This window comes from Colius striatus, chromosome 1 (assembly GCF_028858725.1).
Source record: "Colius striatus isolate bColStr4 chromosome 1, bColStr4.1.hap1, whole genome shotgun sequence".
NCBI lineage: Eukaryota > Metazoa > Chordata > Aves > Coliiformes > Coliidae > Colius > Colius striatus.
Genome location: NC_084759.1, coordinates 53,376,489 through 53,390,443, shown reverse-complemented (window position 1 = coordinate 53,390,443; position 13,955 = coordinate 53,376,489). Strand labels below are relative to the sequence as shown.

Here is a 13,955-nt window from a genome sequence, read left to right as displayed (position 1 = left end):
AATGAAATTTGCAGACAATAAAACAGAACAGTTACTTGGTCGACGGATACTCTGCCAAAACCAGGTCTGGTTTTAGTAACTACACCAGTTGGTCCAACAAAATATATTGCACATGTCTATTCTCCTTTCTTCAGAACAGAAGGAAGCTAAAATACACTTTCTTTTTCAAGTCCACTTGCAAATCTCTATTTCTGTTTTAACAGCAGCACTTTGTTCTGACTCTTACAAGTACGACCAGTGACAAAAGGACCAATGCATCTTTTCCATGAGAGGGAGAGGTGCTAGAGCATACATTGAGACTAATATGACCAGAGAGGTACCTAGGAAAACTTAATCTCAATGGCAAAGTTCAATAAATGAAGAACTTGGCTGATATTTGACAAGAGAAACAAAATAACCAAAACCTTTCCAGCTCACTTCCACTCTTCCCAGACCTGATGGCTATTTACAATTTCCTGGACTTTCCTCCCACTCACCATAACTGGCCCTGTTCCAACTGTTTCCTTCCCTTGGTCTCAGATAGCTTGAAGTCTGCAGCATGTCCCCCATAGTTCTAATATGTTTGCTAACTCATTTCCAGTAATAACTTCTTCCTGTTCTTTTTCTCTTATCCTAATTACTGCTACCTGTCAGGAATGTATGCTTCCTTTAATCCTTCTTTTACTGCATTCTTTTTTCCTCTACAGAATTGATTCCTTCATTGCCACCACTGTCTCTTCTAGTGACTGACTAAACCTCAGCCTCCTAATGGGTCAGCCTCTTCTTATGTTCATGTGACATAATTTCACAGCACGCACAGTACAACTTTTAAGGATGGACCAGAAATAAAAAAGAATCCAAACAAAATTCAGTGGAGAAAGTTGAGAAGATAAAAGATCCCAATGAGAGAGTGCTAATTTATTCAAGTACTCTCACACTGACAAAAATGACAACAAGGAAGTACTTACTTCTAATCTGTTTCATAACAGGCTTCAAAAGATCAAGCCACACCTGAAAACAAAAGAAGGCAGTGTTATCATCTCTGAACAAACTACTGCTTGCAGAGGAGCATTTTTCATTGCAGTACTTGGATTATCAGTTATTTCTTTTTTCCAGTGTGACCATCATGTTGTCCCTAATTAGAGGTGGTGTGCTTTCTTCCCAAAGCTCTGGAAGACGTTCAGGAAATCATACTGTTAATGTGCTGTCGCCATGGCACAGCTTTTGAAGCAGCATAGATTCAGAGAGCTGGGAAACAGGAACTCTCTCCCTTGCTTCTCAGATACCAATAATCACAGCACATTTGGTTTGTTTTAGTGGAAAGAACAACTGAAACAAGGATTTCAGAAAAAGAAAGTCATATACTGTCATTACGGTCCTCACACAATTAATCTTCAGAAAGGCAAGTGAAAAGGGGCTGGTGTTTGCCTTTGAGCTGGGAATGCTGTGCAAATGGACAGGTGAGAAGGTGGCAAGACCCTGGTTTGGGAAGCCAATAGGAGCCCCACCATGAAGCCTGGCCACAAATGCTTGGTCCCATGGAAATAAAGGAGTCTCACCAGCACACCTTGGGGAGGAATGTCCTCTCAGGTCAAGGGCATGAGAAAGACAACAGCGCAAATTGTAGGTGGGAGGAAGTTACTAAGTAACATTTCTGCTTTTTATAAACCCAAGAAGCTCAGGTCTAGGCTTTCTTAATTGGAAGCAGTGTAACTTCCCCATGTAGTTACTTTCATCCGTCTTTTAACAACCCATTTTCCAGGACAGTGCATGAGTCTTTCCTTTGGCTTTCAAAAAAGCAGCAGTGGGTGGAAATACAGTTTTCAGAGTCTAAAACCCCATTCTGCAGTCTCAGTTAGTAGGGCTTGGGTAAAATGTTATGGAAAGCTGAGGGATAATCATGCAGAAGATAAAGGCCAGACAACTTGCTGGGCCTGATAAAGTGTGTCAACTCACAGTTCTCAGCCAGTAACTACACCTATGACCAAGATCTGTATTTTTTTTTTATCTCACTAACTTGCACAGAGCTTCCCTCAGAGATGTCTGGAATTTGTGGAGGAACATCCTACAACCATCGCAAAGGTTAAAGTCATTAAAAAACAAATTAACTGAGTCTTCCTCTAGAATAAGTATTGAAATGAATACATCTTCAGCCTTTAATAATTTTAGATTATGTTGAGACCGAAACATACTCAAAATATCCATTTCATAAAACCACCTGAGAAGCCAGACAGGAACAGGCCTATATTGCTGCTATAACTGTTCCAATGCTGTTTGCTATTTTCATGATTTACTAACATGAGTGCTTCCAATTAGCAAAGATTTCATGTTCCTGCCCTTTCACACACACTGATGTTTCTCAATGGAATTCTTTTTCTGTTTCTCTGCTTATAGAAGTATCTATCTCTTTTTTTTTTTCTTTTTCAGAAAGGCTAAAGAAACTTGGTTATCCAAGAAAAGGAACACTGTTTATCACATATTAAACTGGTTCTGACACTTTTTGGCAGTTCAGTTACTTAAAACTATTTGTTTCATACAGTTGGCATGTGCACAATCTGCAACGAAGGTCAAGGACATTGCCAAGTTTAGTGGGGAAAAAATATAATCTTGAATATGAATCAGCCCATTTATAAGAATATGGGAGTAATGTATTTTACTTGACACTGAAAAAAAAACTTCTCTCTCTCCAGAGGGAGTTTATGATACAGCATGAATCATAGAATCATAACAGTTGGAAAAGACCTTTAAGATTGAGTCCAACCACTAATCTCACACTGCCAAGCCCATCACTAAACTAAACTAAACTATATCCCTCAGCATTTCATCTGTGTCTTTTGAACATCTCCAGGGATGGTGACTCCACCACCTCCCTGGGCAGCCTGTGCCAGTGCTTAATAACCCTATCAGTTCTTCCTAATGTCCAATCTAAACCTCCCCTGGTGCAACTTGAGCCCATTTCCTCTTGTCCTTTCATTCATTGCTGGAGAGATTGATACCCACCGCACCGCAACTCCTCCTTCAGGCAGTTGTAGAGATGTATCATATCTCCTCTCAGCCTTCTCTTCTCCAGGCTAAACATCCCCAGCTCCCTCAGCCACTCCTCATCAGACTTTTTCTCCAGACCCTTCACCAGCTTTGTTGCCCATCTCTGGACACGCTCCAGCAATGTCCTTCTTGTAGTGAGGGGCCCAGAGTAGGGGCCAACAAGTACATCACTCCTTTCACCACTTTCCCAATCATCCTACAAGCAAATTACAACATCCTTGACTAAACTGCTGTGTACTAGAAATGCATGTATTGAACATGTCTGGAGACAGATGGGGTAAAATGAAGACCTCACCTCTATCACCAGACTTAAGCAATCAAAACTTCCACATCATGCAACTCCCACACTGTATCTAAACACAGCCAATATGAGACTGATTTATAAACTGGAAATGAAAAGTAATGTGAGGATTCAATTAAGATTGATGTTTTCATTTTTCTCTGGGACTACAAAGGCTAGATTATTTACTTTTTAAACAAAGTTTGGCATTCCACAATAGTGACCGGATTTCAGCAGCTGGAGGATTGAGGCAGACATCAAGTGTGATGAAACTCTGTGAAACCCCAGGCTTGGAAACAGTACCCCTGTCCCAGTAGGAAGTGCAGCCCTCAGACCCTTCACTTTCATCTCCCATACAGATCTTGTCTGCTACAATGATGGCATGCTTGAATGCATACAGCTGCCAGGTATCTTGACATACAACTGGCATTATGTCAGATATGAGGTCTGGAGTCTTGCGGGTTGAAACAAACACAGCTGAACTGTGAATATATGACTCCACATACATATGATTACATCCAAACAAACATATTCTAAATATTTATTTTTTCTTTTAAATTGCACTCTACTTTGGAAAAGCAACTTACTTTCTTCAGATGATATGAATGTACAATACGCATGTGTTCTATTTCTCAGACACACCATTGAAGTGCAATTTTTTATTTGCACAACTCTCAAGTTCTACGTTACTGTCATTATGAAGCTCAGAATGTTCTAAATCCCACAGGAACATTCACCTCAACTGCATCATATAAACCGTTTACTAAAAGTGTAAATATTACTCTCAGTGTGCTGGTCCACATTGAAATAGCAATTCATAATCAAATCTGCTTCAGCATTTCGGCGAGTTGCTTTTAGGTGGTTGAAAGCATTACTTCCACCAAATCTCAACATTCCCTGGGCACAGCTGACTAGATGTATGCAAGATTTGGGGATCTCCCTCTTTTTCAGAAGCAAAGACTGAAACAACCAGCAGGAACATGGAACAGCACTCTCAGATACTTAGCTAGGATTTCCTTTTGGAAGAGTAGGGGCTGGATGAGTTACCACGCTCCAAGTATGGAAGCATTTTACTTCAGGTCAATCTGGTAATAGCCATAAAGGGTTTCCATCATCCTCTTCATTGAAGCCTTAGCTTCCCCCCCACTGTGATCATCTGGACATATTTCTAGCCAGTCAATTCCTGCCATTGCAAGAGCCCCAGGCACTGGCAGCACCTCAATGCCTCCTGTGTTCTGCCTCAAGCAAATACACCATTTTTTTTCCACAGGACTGAAAGCTGTTAGCTTACTTCAGGTATCTGAACAAAACATAGAATTTGAAACTTAATGACCTGTGAAGTACAGAAGGTTGATCAAATGACCTTCATTTTCTAGAAAATTAAAAGGCAACTGTACATACACAAGATGTTAGGATTTGTTTCAGCTTTACATTCTTATATACATCGGGAATACCAGCAAGGCAATATTAACATGGCTACATGGACCCTCTGTTGCAACAGTACTGTACAATAACACCATTTTGAATAGTTCTGTTAAGCTCTCAAGTTGCCTAAAGCATTACCAAGGATACTTGGTAGAATACAAAACTTTCTAGTAAATTGTGTTTTGTGTAAATCCAAGAGCAAACTGTGTAGTGGAGCACTTTTAAAGATTGATGTCCATTAAAAAAAATTCCTCTTTAATTATAGCTAGCCTGAAATGTTACGGCCACTAAAGTTCAGTTTTAGTGTCTCTGTAAGCTTGCATCTTAGTGTCTTAGCAAGACAACAGATTACTGCAGCAGCAGATAAATCCTCTTTTGTTTTGTTTGTTAAGAAATACTGCTCCTTACAGAATTTTTATAGAGAGGGACAGAAAATAGATTTTTTTTTCTCTAATTGCCTGAAGTCACCTCCTTTAGGTCAGCCAGGCTACTGATGCAGAATTCACTGAACAGGCATCAGAATGTACTAGCCAAACAATCCAGGTGACTAGCACGCATGCCAGTAGGTCACACAGTAAATCTAAAGTAAAACAAACTTCAGAAAAAGAAAGTCATTAGAGGCTAGGAAGTCATTAGTCTTTGGCTTTCTCTGCTACATGACACTCTTTTCACCCTAGAAGTATTAGTGCAATGTCTGAATGTTGCTGGCTGCTGTTCAGAGTCCAAAATGTCAGGACCGGGACACCTGCCTGTGCCACACAGCTCCCCAGACAGGACTTTCATCAATTTTCCTGTTGTTTTGTTTTGATTTCCTTCTTATTAACCTTACTATATATTATCTGTTCATTTTCTTGCCCCACAATGTTTTTTTTCCTGAAACTGTGTCAGTATCACTGCAACTTCTCTGTCTGCAGAGAAAGATTATTTCTGCACTTCAAATTAAGCAGGATTGTAAAATCAAGAGTTGAGACTCTGCAACAGTCCAGCCTTTGGCTTCTCTACTGCCACTGATAAAGATAAAATGTCTTTCCAACTTGTGTCTGAATTGACTGTTACTTTCAACACAGATTAAATCTGATGGGAGTAATCAGATTTTAGAAACATTTCTTCAGCTCCAAAAGGTAAGAATGTTTTTTAAAAACTCTTTTTTCTTTTAGAGATTGAGTATTAAGTACATCTTATAAGTAAGGAGCAGGAGAATACAGTGCATAATGTAGATGAAAACCAGATGAAAATGAATCCTTTTACATACCATCATCTTTTTATGATCTGGAAATTCAAGGCCAAAGTAGTCGCCTTCAACAAGGTTCAGGTGGTTGCAGACAGCATCATGCAAAACTTTCCCTGGAGCTCTTTGCTGTGAGAAGAAAACAAAGAGGGTTACAAAGATGATTTTAATTAGTGGCAGAAAAAATTTATATGCTAAGAAATTATCCAGCAAAGAGCACTGTCAAAACAGTTTATAAGATCTGTTGATATTCCAACCATACCCCACAGGGCAATTGACAATAGTTACACTAGTTTTAAAGTTACAGAAAATATCCATCCATCCATCCCTGAACGTCAGCTCAGAAATCATCTTCAGTGCATTTTTATTTTTGTGGTAAAAATATTATGAAATAGAATAAGTAGAAGACATTTTCATATTTTCTTATGTCTGCCAAGGCTAATTTCTACCATGAATTTCACAAGATGAGCTATTTCATCCCACGACCCTTCAAGTCATGTCAGGTGGTGCTCTAAACATTTGTGTATAACATACTGAAACCAAAATGTTCACCAATAGATCTGTTATACAAAACACAAGGGTCTGAGGGTTTGCTGGTCACTGCTTGATACACAACAGGCTCAGGTCTTGGGTTCTGACTTCACAAGAGCTTATCCTGCAAGCATTTTCTTCCACACATTGAAAGTCTTCCTTCTATAAAGACCAGATGTTCTAGCTCAATATTAGCAATTATCTGAGAGTCACTGCTTTGCTGATTGTAGGGATTCTTCTCATCAGCACATCAGTTAAATCCACATATGCTGTAAATACTGTAAATTACAGCTCACCAGCAAGTCTTCAGAAAAAAAACACTGTATAAAAAAGCCAATTACTGAAATAAATTATTTTTGTTCCTCGGCCAAATACACCTATTTAAAATGAAGAGGCCCTAAAACATAGATCTCCCCTCACTTCAGAATGAATATAACCCATCAAACTCCACAAATTCCATCATTACAAGAGACTCATCATACTCCAGACAACTGCCTGTGCATTCAACCTACAGATTGGCTCTTTCCCTTTTTGCCTAGTAAATAATTACTGGAGGAAAATAAAACAGCAGTAATGGAGCGAATAAAGAAACCCCCAACACGTTAGAGGCAGGCAGCCCAGTATCAACAGGCTACTTGTGAGCGGGCAGCTTCTCAATCCCACTCCCTCCTCAGATGTGTCACTATGCAGTCACTGGGATGCCAAAAAATAAATCCCAAGTTTTTTTCCACCTAGGGCAACACGTGGTTTTCAAGCACAACTCGAACTATAAAGCAACTTTCCAAAGGCAATTTATTTAACAGTCTGATACGAATTGTGAAAAGTAAATATCCAGTAGTGAGGCTTACATCAGAGAGATTAAATGGATGATGTTTCTCTAGGGAAGGCAAAAGATACATACGCTGCATCAGCAGCACTGCCACTCCAGTGATGCAGGACATGACGACCAAACCCTCAACACTGGCTGGTTTTGAAAGTTAGAAGGGAAAAGCAAAGCTTACCTCCCTAGGAACTTGCTGAGCAGGTTTTTGCTCAAAGTACTCCCAGTGCCTCTAACACACCTATGCCACCAGGAAACAATGTTCCCTTAGATTATTTTATTAACTGTTTGTTAATGTTAGCTTTGGCTAACACCAGCCTCATAAATACTGCCAGAAAACGCAACTACAGAACAATTGGAGACAGAAGTACTAGCACTTTTTAAGCATTCATCATAATCAACCTTGCAGTAACTAAAGCAATTCATATCAAAATGCCAAATAGAAAAGTACAGGGAAGGTGAGAAAAAAAGACACCTGTTCATCTAGATAGCCCACCTTTGATCTGAACGTAATGCCACCCAAAGTAAGTCTTAAGTGCAAATACATTTGAACACACTCACTTCATGTTCTCCAGTTTCCTTTAACCAAAAGCATCCCAGGTACATCCAAACATGCGTTGTCTCTTAATGAAGGAGCTTCTCATTAAGTGCATTTTGTTGGTGGCAACAGAATAGTATTAAAAAGGCTATTAAAAATGGAGTGTAATAATGCTGCTAGTTTACCACTCTGAAAATACACCTACAAATTGAAACTTCAGCCAAATGCTCCTGGTCCAAGACTAGTCTCAGGTTGCTACAGTTTGGCTAGGGCCTTTAGAGAGTGGAAGGATGTATTTATCACCACCATCATAGCAAGGGGCAGAGGACATTTGCTTTCATTCTTGTACACAACCAGAAAAAACGTGCCTGTGCATATGGATGTGTATGTCTTACTAAAGTACTTGATGGACTTCTGTCTGAAAAAGACCAAACTTCAATGTTCCTTTCAGGGAAAAAAAGGCTTTGCTAGGAGTATGGAGATTTTTGACCAACAGGAAAAAAGGCAGAGAGCCCATCTGTGTTACTACATGTCGTGGTTTAGCAAGGAGCAGCTTTTGCTTGGTAACAGGGGGAGTGGGTTGCAATGAAGACCCGATGAAGAGTTCTTGACTCTCCCTCGGCTCCTGGGCTCACACCCACCTCCAGTCTGGCTGGGCCACTCTGGTGCCTCTGCCATCACTATTTAAGGATGGGAATTTGAAGTGCTTGACAGGAGGTGTAAGAGTGGTACAAGATGAAGGCGACCATGTGGACCACACAGTCAGAGAAGGAGGAAGGAAGGAGGAGCATCAAACCAGAGACCCCTCTGCAACCAATGGTGAGAATGCAGGCTGTGACTGAGAGCCACAAGCAGCTCCATGTGAGTGCGCCTGGATGGGCGAGAGACTGTGTGAGGAAACAGCCATGGCACAGGCCGTGCTGGAGAGCCTGCAGGCCACAGAGCAGATCTACACCAGAGGCAGAAAGGAGCTGCAACTTTTGGGATGAATGCACATCAGAGCAGCCCGTGCAGGGCTGCCATGTGTGTGAGGTACCCCATGGACTTGCAGGGAGGACTAGTGAAGAGCCCACCTGCCCTGAGGAGAGGCAAACAGCAGAAGCCCCACTGAAGCACCCACTCCCTGCCCCTCTGGGCCATTCATGGGAGGAGGAGGTAAAAACACCAGGATCAGGACTCTGAGCCCTGGAAGAGGGGAGTGGTGGGGAGAAGGTGGTCTTAAAGAGCTGGTTGAACTCTTCATTGTTGTACCACTCTGTATTGTTTTATGTTGGCTGTTTTGGGGTTTTATGTTTACGCTTTAGTTGGTGTTGCATTAAATTATTTTCTGGTTTCTTCCCCAAACCAGTAGCCTGGTCTGTTTTGTCCTGAACCTTAAGCGGCAATTAAGCTCTCCCTGCCCTTTGGCAATCCTCAGGTCTTTGGTACTTGAGGCTAATCGTGGTCTTTTGTTCCCTGATGGGCCTAAATCATGACACAACACCACTCAAGGTTAGTTGAGGAGAGCATGCCTGTCTGATCTCAGACCATAAGTAAAAGCATTCGATTAAAACCTGCAGAGTATTTTCATAAAGTTTTTCTTCTTACAGGCATTTAGACAATGCAACTTCTATCGTTTATGTCACTTGGCATTTTCTCTGGAGTATGCTCAGTAACATGAAATGCTTCTTACTCAAGTGTTTGTAAATTAAGATTATTATTCTAAACTCTACCTCAAAATAAAATCTGACAGCTTATTCAAGGGAACACTGTGCGTATGAAATCTGGTGAGATTTAGAGCCTGATGACAATCTAGTCTTGCAGAATCAGAAAGAGCACAACATCCACAAAAGCAGGAATTCTCAAGTCTCACAGAGATGACGATCAGTGCAGTTCCATGACATTCCTACTAAAAAATTTAAACACAATGAATTGAAATCTCAGCCCACTGGGTATGGAAGCAAACCAGCAGTTACTCAAGGGCACAGCAAACATGAGCTGACAGAGCAAGCATTCAGGAATCAGTGCACCACACCAATGACATCATCTGTAGCCATCAGTCATGTCTGACTTGAACACGGTTACAAGGCCTTTGAGACAACACAAGTTTTCCACAGAAATTGTAAGGCATTTTCCAGCCATCATGCATGGCCCTGCTGCCGTGTCTCAGACAACAAGTACTAGCCAACCTTTATCAGCTCCCATCCCACAAGTCCTGTGGCTGCACTCATACCCCATTAGCCAGAGCCTGGCTGCTTTCCTGCTCCATACCAGCTACTGGCCTGATCCACTGGGGCCCACAGGCCCTCCAAAATAGCCATGCATGCATGTAAGATTGCAGGATGGGGAAAGGCCATGCCCTTACAGAGGGCCTTTCCCTGCTACAGTGATAAAGGCCCATTATATGATTGTCAAGAAAGTCTCATACACTGGAATGAGGGAAGGCCATCAACGGGGCCAAACATGGAAGACATGGGAAATGAGAGTCAGGAGACCTATCTACCATGATCCCTGAGCATCATCAAAGGAGAGCTCACACCAAGGAGGGAAGAACTGATTCGAAGGTGATGATCAAAGGAAGAGGATGAGGCTTGCAAGCAGGTCATTGCCATGGAAGCTGCTAAAATGAAAGTTAGCGACAGGACTATACCTCGAGACCAACAGCTACCACTGATGCTACACTGTAAGGTAGTGAGAGGAGGGAAACAGGGGGGTAACAGTATACTGGTGGCATATAATTGGGGGAAGGTTACATGCCACAACCAGAAGCTGGGAAGCAGCTGAAATGAGTGGCAGTTCCCTGCTCATGTTTCTGTCGACAGATTCTTGTGTAATCAATGAAGATGTATTGCAGCTCCAGAGGACTATTCTTCCTACTCCAAAACAGCCATCTGAGCACATCTGCAATGAACTTTGCCTTAACAACGTGGTTGTAGTCTTTTATTCTTAGAAGACAAAGAGCATGGACATCTAGTTAACAGATTTCATTTTAGATGAAGTGAATGCCAGCCATACTGACAGCAAGAAACCACTATTATTCTCTTGAGGTGGTATTTAGTTACATTGAGCTAACATTATAAATTTATTGCAGTGAAAAGAAGCTCACTGATTTCCAGCTACGCATCCTTAATGCTTAATGCATTTTGAACTGGTCTTTCATTTAGCTCTGTGAAATCACATTTTAAAAGTCACTTTACATTTTCAGAGAATGTCAAGCCACTAAGTTCTAAATTATGAATAATGTGCATCACCACTTTTAGCTTCAAGCTATGAAGGTACTCAAAGTAGCGTGCTTTACGCATTATGCATTCAACATTTGCTGTCTGCTCATTATTTCAGTCCAACTTGATTTACCCTCCCCTCTACTACCACCAAAATCCAAGCTAGTATGTTGCTTATGATCTTCCAACAGTGAATATCTTAATAGGTTCAAAAATCCTTTCATGGTCTAGCAATCACCAATCATTTTTCAAAAATCTACCTCTACATACTTGCTTAGACCGTTCTTTAGCATAGACTGAAATACACATTTTTTAAGAAAAGAATGTGCATAGCACTATCTGGAAGATATCCAGGATATTAAAAGAAGTGAGTTTGGATCCATTCCCCCACTCCTCAGTTAATTTAGAAATTCTCACTAACCATCCACCAGAAAAAAAAAACCCAAACCCATGTGTGTTTAGGATCAGTGATTTTATCTTTTTTTTTTTTTTTAAGGTATCCAACCAATTAATCTCAGATCCTAGTCTGAGCACATCTCTTGATTGGAAGGTTTTTGTTCATTTGTTCATTCTTACATTATTAAGGAACAATAACAGGTTAAAAAAAAACAAATAAACACTTTCTTCAGAACATCTGAAAAATATAAGTCTGATCTCACTTCGGCCAAAGTAAAAGACAGATTCATGTGGAAGTACAGACTGCTATGTTTTCTTTCTCTTATTCCTCAAAACTGCTCAAAATGGATCAGAAAAGAGGTTGCTTGAGTTGTTTGGGTTTTTTTTTAATTACACTTGCTTGTGAAATAGTAATAGCTGATGAGGAGAAAAAACACCTTCACATTCATTTCTAAGAAAAAGACATGTTCATCATTCACACCTGCCACAATATAAAGGCAGACATTTCTGTGAATGTTAGGAGGTTGGGGCATTCCTTTTTTTAATGGTATCTAGCAACAGGACAAGGGGTAATGGAATGAAGTTGGAACACAAAAAGTTCCACGTAAACATAAGAAAAAACTATTTCACTGTTCAGGTGAGGGAGCCCTGGCACAGGCTGCCCAGTGAGGGTGTGGAGTCTCCTTCCTTGGAGGTCTTCAAGACTTGGCTGGACACATTCCTGTGAGACCTGATATAGGTGGACCTGCTTCTGCAAGGGGGTTGTACCAGATGATCTCTAAAGGTCCCTTCCAACCCCTACCATTCTATGATTCTATGATTTCTTCCATTCATACCCTGTTTCTAGCTCATTTTGCTAAACAGTTAAATGTCATGGTTATGTCATGCCAAATCTTTTACAAATATTTTAATATTATATTGCACAAAGTTTAAAGTTTTATTTGTTCTTTCTGGGACAATGACCCAGAAAACCCCTTGTACTTCAGATCAGTCAAATTACCAAATTATTTTCATACGCCAGTTTAACAACTGCATTGAAATGTTAGTGAAAACTTAATCTGGTCTTTTCATTACTATTTCTGAAGTCATGTATGGTCCTAAACAATACTAAAAACAACAATTCTACATTCTTAACATAAGTTTTCTCTGTTATTCAAAGCTGTTAAAAAAAGATGTACATATCTATGGCTCTGAAATGAAAGAAAACTAACCCACAAGTGTTTATAATATAGTATTATAGAGATACATATAGTATAGTAAAATAGTACAAAAATAACCTCAAATATGAGACTAAGCAACAAGATTCTTATACAAATAGCTTTGCCAGAAACTTATACTTGAAAAGAAAAAAAAAAACTTTCAAGAAGCTTGAAAACTACTCACAGGAGAACAATGCTGTCAGCATCTGAATACAAAGTTCTTATTTTAAACAGTTCTCCTTTCTGGCATAGAAAGAAATGAATAATGAATATTTAGCAAGAGTATTGCTCGAATAGTGGGATTAAAAGCAAGAAGCACTAGTCTGAGTGTTGTTACTCTGGACCTAATGCTGTCAAGACACTTGGAGACTCTCCTCTCCCTCTCCTCCAAAATGTAGGTGTTAATCCTATAGGAAGGATTAGATGACTATAAAAATAGCTCATATGGTAAAGATAGCTCTTACACCTGGGCTTACTAGGTTTCTATTTTTGCTGTTCAGCTTAGATAGGGTAGTTAGGAAGTGTTGGAAGACGTATGATTCCATCACCCTTACACGTCAGGTCAAAGAAAAGATAAGTGACACCTTTAAACAGAGCAGCCACACGCTACCATCACTTACTTTTAACTATGCAGATGGCACTCTGTGCCTAGAGTCACCAGGTATTTATTTACCCCATATAGAGCAAGGGTCTAGAAGAGGCAAATTTTTGTGATAAAGGCACCTAATTCCATTTAAGATATTTTCCACGTGAATGCAGATGAAGGCTCCACTCCTGGCATGTATCCTATGTGCTTTTGCACAGACTGTGCACATACCATCAAAGGCAGGATTGAGGCCAAATGCAGTGAGAGAATAAGTCTCTTATACTGCCTTAAAAACAGGCAATTGATCATCTACTGTGTATATACAATAAGACTATTTAGTGTTCCTTTCTTTCAAGATTTTAGTGGACTGCTTTCCCACTTTACACTCACCACATAAGCTGTATTGCTTTTAATGCCAGTGCTTGCCTTCAATAGTCTCTGGTGTACAGTTTTACCCTTCAGTAAATTTTGGTGGTGTTAGGCTATTTTTTAAACAGTGTGATTTAAGATATGGTGCTTTTTACTCCAAGTGTATTTTACTTCAAATATCTGCCCTTAAAAAACAAAACATAACAGCTAAACTCCACAAATCCTATAGGCCAAAAAACATTCAGCCTTTGGTCACTGTAGTCTAGGTACACATCTGTTTATTACAAAATCTTACTCATGGTGAAAAGCCTTAACAAAACACTTCATCACTAGTTTCCTGGTTCACCCGTTCCTTTAGT

The 13,955-nt window shown here is 40.2% G+C and overlaps 1 protein-coding gene across 4 annotated transcripts in view; it reads right to left on the bottom strand.

The window, feature by feature from the left end:
- Positions 1 to 13,955, bottom strand: part of FARP1 (FERM, ARH/RhoGEF and pleckstrin domain protein 1) — a 217,848-nt gene that overhangs the window by 69,467 nt on the left and 134,426 nt on the right. For all 4 annotated transcript variants that reach the window (XM_061996128.1, XM_061996132.1, XM_061996142.1 and 1 more), the window contains exons 3-4: positions 5,982 to 6,086; positions 948 to 990 (exon numbers count right to left, since the gene is read on the bottom strand). In XM_061996128.1, the coding sequence (XP_061852112.1) occupies positions 948 to 990; positions 5,982 to 6,086 (148 nt within the window). The remainder of the gene's footprint in view (positions 1 to 947; positions 991 to 5,981; positions 6,087 to 13,955) is intronic.